Source organism: Heloderma suspectum, chromosome 3 (assembly GCF_057233095.1).
Source record: "Heloderma suspectum isolate Gila_16-S chromosome 3, 16-S_ref, whole genome shotgun sequence".
NCBI lineage: Eukaryota > Metazoa > Chordata > Lepidosauria > Squamata > Helodermatidae > Heloderma > Heloderma suspectum.
Window position 1 is genome coordinate 173,579,747 of NC_139460.1, and position 7,639 is coordinate 173,587,385.

At 39.9% G+C, this 7,639-nt stretch overlaps 1 protein-coding gene across 1 annotated transcript; it reads left to right on the plus strand.

The window, feature by feature from the left end:
* Positions 1-3,381: 3,381 nt before the first annotated feature.
* Positions 3,382-7,498, plus strand: LOC146350413 (uncharacterized). The gene is made up of 4 exons (XM_084844915.1): positions 3,382-3,507; positions 4,548-4,611; positions 5,761-5,924; positions 7,111-7,498. The coding sequence occupies exons 2-4, from the start codon at positions 4,591-4,593 to the stop codon at positions 7,337-7,339; spliced, it is 414 nt and encodes a 137-aa protein (XP_084701041.1). The 5' UTR covers positions 3,382-3,507; positions 4,548-4,590; the 3' UTR covers positions 7,340-7,498.
* Positions 7,499-7,639: the final 141 nt, after the last annotated feature.

Consider the following 7,639-nt stretch of genomic DNA (forward strand, 5'->3'; position numbering starts at 1 on the left):
GAACTAAATTATCAGAGATCGTGTTTACTTTGTCTGAATCCAGTTTGTAGTGCTGACAAGTTACATTTTTAATTAATATTTTATTAAAAGTGGCAGATGTCAGCAGTCACTACAGCGTGACTGTAGTGTATTACATTTTACATATACCTTATAGGCAAGCTGAAATACATATAATGACATATACATAAAGGCTATATGGAATATATGGAAAGGTTATATGGAATAGGGGCTCACCATGCAACGCAGAACCTAGTGAATTGGCACGGAACATAACACAATCTCTGTTTTCAAATAGCATACTCCTAGCATTGGCTACAAGTAAAAAGAAAAATGCCCTCACAAATTAAAGGTCCTATGTGCACAAATACCCAGAACATCAGTACAAGGCAAAGCATAAAGATGGGTTCTTTCATTTCACAATTCAGTTGACTGAAATTTTAATTCAAGATTAAATGGTGGGAAATTGAGGAATATGTGATGTGTCTGAAGGCTGATGACAATCCTGTGAACAGGACTTCTCAAATTCTAAGAGTTGATGCTTCATCAGCAAGTTTGTCTTCCCCACTAGTTCCAATTGTAAATTTAACCCCAACCTCTTTGCTTCCTTTAGGCAAAAGCAACAAAATAATCTTAGCAGCAAACAGACGCAGCTGAGATATTGTTGATATAGAATTAAATGGATTTCTTTTGTATAGAATGTAGATTTTTCCCACCCCATCATTTGTTCCTGTTAAAAGTATATACAAACATATTAAGCAGTAATATTTGAATATAAGGTGCAATTGCCATTTTCAATTTTACACCCATACAGTATAGTAGGTGCTGCCATTTTCAATTTTACACACAGTATAGTAGGTGCTGTCATTTTAAATTTTACACACATACAGTATAGTAGGTGCATGTGTGAACATTCAAAATAGTTGCATTTCTTGCCCACAGAATACAGATTGCTTGCCACATTCTCACCGTTTTGGTGTTCCTACACCACAGTCCAGTTCATATGTACTGGGCTGGTGATGCAATCCATGTGATAAAGAACTGGACAGGTGCCCCTCCACTATGTACCCCACTCTCGGTTATGACTTTCTTGTCCAAGGTTCTTGAGTGGCAGCCCAGCTCCACGTATTTCTGAATGTGACTGGTTATTTGGCTTCTGGCCTGATTTTTGGATGGAGATGATGACCCTGGTGTAGGGATGTCAGAAAAATCCATTTGTGGGGTGGAGCTTGGCAAGTTTTCTCTAGCAAGCTCATCCACAAGCTGGCCCAACTTGGTGCACAATGAGTCAGACCAGCTCAGATTTGAGAGTGGGGTGTTATTTGTGCAAATTGTGGCTGTAAATAGCACTTGTGCAAAATTGTGGGCGTAAATGGTGTAATTTATGCAAATTAGATCATTTAGACCACTGCGCTGTTTACGGCCACAATTTGCGCAAATCAAAAAAAATGATAAAGTTCTCAGGTTTTGGGAACTAGCCCACAGCTCGTCTCTCAAATGCAAGCTGAGTTGGGGGTGCTGTGAGGATCCGTCAGGCCCCAAAAGGGCCAGATTTCCCCACAACAAACAACCCTACCCTTGTGGATGACCTACACTAACAGATTGACAGGATGAGTGCAGCCTTATTGGCTCTTCAAGACCTCTTGGCAGTTTTAGATAGCATTGACCATGGGATCTTCTGGACCACAACATAGGGAGATGGCTGTGAGGCACCATGTTACAATGGCTCTGGTCACAGGTTTCAGAAATTGATGCTGAGGGACTGCTATTCTATCTGTGGCCTTTGGCAGTGCCATAAGCTTCCATCTTGTCCACCATACTAGTTAACATCTTCATGCATCAACTTTGAGAAGGTTGTGTGGGGACTGGGATATGGTGCCATTAGGATATTGCAGATACCCAATTCATTTTTCCTTTCCGCTGAATCCCAGAGAAGCAGCTGTGATCCTGAACTAGTGCCTGGGGTTAGCGAAGGACTAGATATGGGCAAACAAAGCTTAATCCAGATAAAACCATTTCTGTTGGTTGGGAGAAAATCTGATCAAGGGCTAGATATACAACCTATTTGGATAGGGTACCACTCCTCCTTAAGACTCAGGTTCACAGCTTGGAGGTAGCAGTGGTGGTCAGGAGTGCCTTTTTGTAGCTTAGGCAGGTGAGCCAGCTGTGCTGTTTTCTGGAAAGATCTACTTTGGCTTGACGATAGTCATGCATGCCTTGATAATATCCAGATTAGATTACTATTAGAGATGGCCTTTGAAAAATGTTTGGAAACTAAATTAGTTCAAAATGCAGCTGCAATAGTCCCTCATTGCACAGAGCTATAACACTAAACAACTATCACCTCCATAAACCTCCAAGTTGTTTCCAGACCCAATTCAAAGTCCTGTAAAATCCTAACTGGCCTGAGACCGAGATATGAATCTACCTGCTCACTCTGATCCTCATTCAAAAACACTGCCATGTGAGATAGCTTTGGACAGCAGGGTAGGGCCTTATTATTTCACCCAGTCCGTAGTACTTCCATCCTAGGGAAGCCCATCTGGCCCTTTCATTCCTTAATTTCCAAGATGTTGTGAAGACCATATTGTTTCAGAGGGTGTTTTGGAATGTGAATTGAGTATCCCGATGCAGATTATTCCAATGTTCTCTCTGCTTGTTAGGTTTTATGCTAATTGTATTTTGTTTGTTTTTTGTTATTGTTATATTCTATTGCTTTCTTAGTTTGGTATACACTGTTAGCCACCTCAGACGTCCAAGTGACAGGATAAGTGTTATGTAAGCTATCCAAACAGGTGCCTCCACAGTTATTGTAAGTGTTTGAATAGAGCCTAAATATGAGGTGCTAGGACTCAACTTGTTGAGGAAGCTACAGATGGCCCAAAGCCATCCTTGATGATTCTGTTAATCCAATTTATTTTTAGCCTTCATGTTTGCAGAGAAATTTGAAATTATGAAGGACAATGCCTTTTTAGAAGACTGGTAACCAGAAGGCAAATACTTGGAACCCCAATGTACTTAGTTTCTAATTCCAAGTTCATTTCAATGATGAATTTGAACCGGTAGGTGGAGGATCATACCCAACTTAAGGCATCATCACTGTGGCCAATAGGAAGATCCAAAGCTATCAATCTTTATACAGATTCTTACAAAATAGCAACTCAGCTGTTTTCTTCAGTCTCAAAAACTCATTTTGGCCCTCAGAGCTGAACAAGTTAAATTTCATTGGCTGGAGCAAAGCATGCTATTATAGAACAGCTTCCAGGAAATAATTTCTTCAGATGCATTTAGTCATGAGTAACAAACAGCTTTGAGTTAAGAATTTTTAAAAATTAACTATTTTAACAGGGGGTTGTTGTAGTTACTTCCTAGCAACAGTTGAGTATATTCAAAGAGTTTTCTTTACCTCAGTCAATTTTCATGAAGTGTTTCTTTTGCAGCAGTACCTCAAACATTTAAAGTATAATAGGAAGTAAGAAAAGTAGCTATTGAATAAAAAACAGAAACAAGGTAAGTCAGAAAGCAACTTTATTGGCTATCATATGAAAGTGTATATAAGCAGGTAGAGGTTTTATGCCTTTTGAGAGCATTATTATTACTGGTGTTTTATTGCTGTGGTTTATTATTTCAATGATAAGATAGTATTTTAGCATACTCTGTTGTATCTTTTAAAGTTTGTAAGCTGCCTTTAGAATACCAAGATTTATGAAAGGCAGAACATAAATATTCATAGAGTTTCTAGTCCACACAACAACGCTGTGAAGTAAGATATGCTGGGAAACATTTGCTTGCAATCTTATGTACACAAGTCAGAAGATAAACTGCACTGAAGAAAACATACTTTGGGTTGGATTGCCAGGGCTAGGTAAAAATGTGAGCTTGAGTACCCAAAGCCAAATCAAAAAGTACGATCCATTTCCGTACATTGAGTTCCATTTGTAAATTTTGGGCAGTATCCAACTGTGTCATTCTGCTAGCACAAATGTTGTGCTAGTGGAAGTTAGGTTCTGAACTATGTTCAAGAAGAGAATCCAGCAAAAGTTACATTTGTGCAAGAAGTTGCACAACCCATAACGCAAGCAGTTGTGCAGTATGCTTGCGCAACCCATTGAACAGGTTGCGCATTATGCTTGTGCAGCCTGTTCTACAATCAGTTGCAAGCTACTCTTGTACAACTGGTTTTGCATTGCACTTTTGCACAATGTATTTTGCATTGCAACTAGTGGCATAAGCAGTTGTGCAAGCATAATGGAACAGGTTGTGCAAGCATAATGTGAAACCGCTTGTGGAACAGTAAGATTCAGTGGAGCTCTGCTAGTGCTATTTGAGCTTGCAGAATGACACCATTTGATACTGCCCTACCAGTCATTTAAGAATTAAACGGGTTACCTTTTTTAATAGAACTGTTATCTATACACTGGATTGAATTATTCACATTTAGATACCAAGATTAGTTACTGGAATGTTAATAATAAATATACTGTGAAGTAATTCTTGAAAGATATAGTGGATACTTCTGAGATAAATATCCTTTACTACCATCTTAACAGCTTTCCCACTAAAAATAAAGCTGCTAGTGGAGGCTGAAACAGAATGCCAAATAGAGCCCAAGAGGTAAGCAAACTTCTTAAATTGCTTATTTTGAATCCTACAACAGCATCTAATTATTTCAAAGCATGCTTTCAACACTCTGGATTCTTGATTATAGGACAGTGTTTTGAGTGGCATGAGTGTGAGGTTAATACTAGCATGGTGCTGTCAAGGTAATAAAACCTAGCATATATGTGCATCCAAGGACTTACACTTAAGTTCTCACTAATCCTTTCAACAGCCCTGTAAGGTAAGACAGTATTATTAACTAAGTTGACAAATGGGAAGTAAGGTAAAGAGCTAGCAGCTTGCCTGAAGTTAAAGAATGTGAAGAGATTTGAACTATTTAGAGATAAAATCAATTTAAACAGTATAGAACAATAAATAATTTAAATAGCTAAGAGCATATTAAACCATTAAACAAGCTAATACCAATTAGAAAATTTAAAACAATAAAAGTTAAAACAGCGTGCAACTTTAGGGAATTCAGTTAGCCCTCAAAGGCTTTGGTGAAAAGCCATGTCTTAACTTGGTGCCGAAATGAAACCAATGTCTGCACCATGTCTACTGTGGCTAGGTTATCCCTGTCCAGGAAAGACCGTAGCTGGCGGATCAGACAAAGCTGGCCCCACGTACTCTGGGTCAGGGAGTCCACCTGGGGCTCCAATGACAGGGATGGATCTAGGAGTACTCCAAGCTATGCACCTGCTCCTTCAGGGAGAGTGCAACCCCATCCAGGACAGGTCGCTTATCCAATTCCCAGACTCGGGAACCACCAATCCACAGAGCTCCTCAAGATTTAGCTTCACTTTAGAACTAGGGACTTCCAAGCTCAAACACTTCCTTGTATCACCACTGTTCACATGCCTGTCCTTTCCAGCAATCATGCTAGGCTTGCCTGTAAAAGTGTTAAGGTAGGACCTAGGGAAAAAAGCAGTTGCCAAGGGAGGTATGGATTCCAGCCTGGTTCTTCACTTATCCCCATTCTCTATTTTATGAGTGGATCCAGAGGACAAGCCCACCCTGAAGGTCTAACATGGATACAGCATGCCCTCCCAGTCCCTAACAATTTTGGTTGGCTGTTGTTAAGCGCTACTGTCTTTGATGCCTTTTTGCCTCCATAGAGTACCTCACTGAAGGTACTCCCAAGTATAAATGTGTATCATGTACTAGGATGCTGTCATTAACCTCAAATCAGTGCAAGAACTGGGCAAGCAACTGGGATTTGAATGGACAATGGTTGCCTGTGAGCTGGGATTCAGTCGTGCAGAAATAAGACAGTTTTGCACCACTGCCACTGAGAAGAAAGCTCAAGCCCAGAAAATGCTGGAATATTGGTGAGTAGGCCACTGTAATGTGTAAATACCCACATCTCTTTTATGTTAGTCTTGAGTATAGTTTTCTCATTTTATTCAGAAGAATCCATGGCTCTCCCTCGAGATAACTGATACAGAACTAAACTCAAGGCAGTAGCAACGTGCTGCGCTCCCATGCTGGACATGCAGGCGGCAAAGACCCTTGCTGCATGTGCAGCATAAAAATCAAGCAGGCTGGTGGCAGAATCACGAATAGCTCCACCCCTCCACCACCAGTCTGCTGCATTTCTAGCCTGCAAAATGTTTTTCGTTTACTAGCTAATCCCTCTTACAACCAAAAAGTAGACAAGTTAAATTTTTGCAGGCTAGTAACTTTTGGAGGTTAATTTACAAGGCTGATTCAATCATTAAAACCAAGTTCCAAGATACATAAAGGCTAAAATCATAAGAAATCCAGAGAGCCAGAACCAACAGAAAATAACTCGAACAGCAACATAATCAAAGTCTTGTTGAAAAACAGAAAAAAAAAAAAGTCTTTAGATGCTGCTGGAACACCAATAAAGAGGGAGGTGATCTAAACCAGTGATAGGCTACCTGGTAGCCTCCAGATGTTTGGACTACAACTCCCAGAAGTTCCGGCCAACTGGGCACAGCATTGGGGATCTCTTACCCACTGCCACCAACCACATTTCAGAAAACAATAGCACACGCAAGAGGGTAACTTAAAGGTAATTTTAAAGAACAGTCAGATTCACATGGGAGGAAACCATCTTTCAAGTAGGTTGGTCCCAAGTTGTTTGACACTTTAAAGGTATGAACTGCATTCAAAAGAACTGGCCGCCAGTGCAGCTAATACAATGAAGGTTACATAATTCCAGCACTCTGAGTTATGATTTTAGCAGTGGCATTCTGCATCAACTGAAGTTTCCAAATGTTTTCCAAGGGCAGCCCCGCATAGTATGTTACAGTCCAATCGAAATCTATCTAATGCATATATGACAATGGCCAGGTCTGACCATACCAGGAACACTTGTCGCACCACTCGTAAGTTGGGAAAAGTACCATTAGCTTTTGCAGACTGCATAGCAAAGTCTCTATGAGATACCAGAGCAACCGCTACTTGGCCAAGCATTTTTGAAAGCACTATCCAAATGGTTACGTTTTCTTCTTTAACTATTATTTATCTCTCCCTGCTATTCACATTTAGGTATCAACGATCATGGAACAAACTTAATAAGACAAAATTACTTCAGGATGCTCTGGAAAGGTCAGGAAGGAAAGACCTGGCTGATAAACTTCGGTGTCTTCACTGGGGACATCAGAAGCTGAGTAATAGGGTGGAACTACCTTCTGCTTTTCCATTTCTCATAACTGTGTATAAGACTATTAATAACAAAGAGGGGCTTAAAAAAATTAACCAGCTTAGTCATAAATAACCTAAGAGCTCTCCAGCTCAACAACTGCAAAGCTAGACTGAACTCGTGAGTACTGTTAAAGTCAATAGCATAAAATCTGTTGATTTTAACAATGTAGCAGTTTAGCAGACGTTTTAAGAAACTTACACATCCTGACTTGAATTTTTCTCAACATTATCAAATTTCTCAACATTATCAAACATTATTATTATCAAACAAATAAAAATTATTTCTCAACATTATCAAACATTATGAAACCCCAGCTGCATCCTCCATGGGCTGCTGCTTTTTTGCACTTCTGATTAGTCAAGTCCTGCCTAC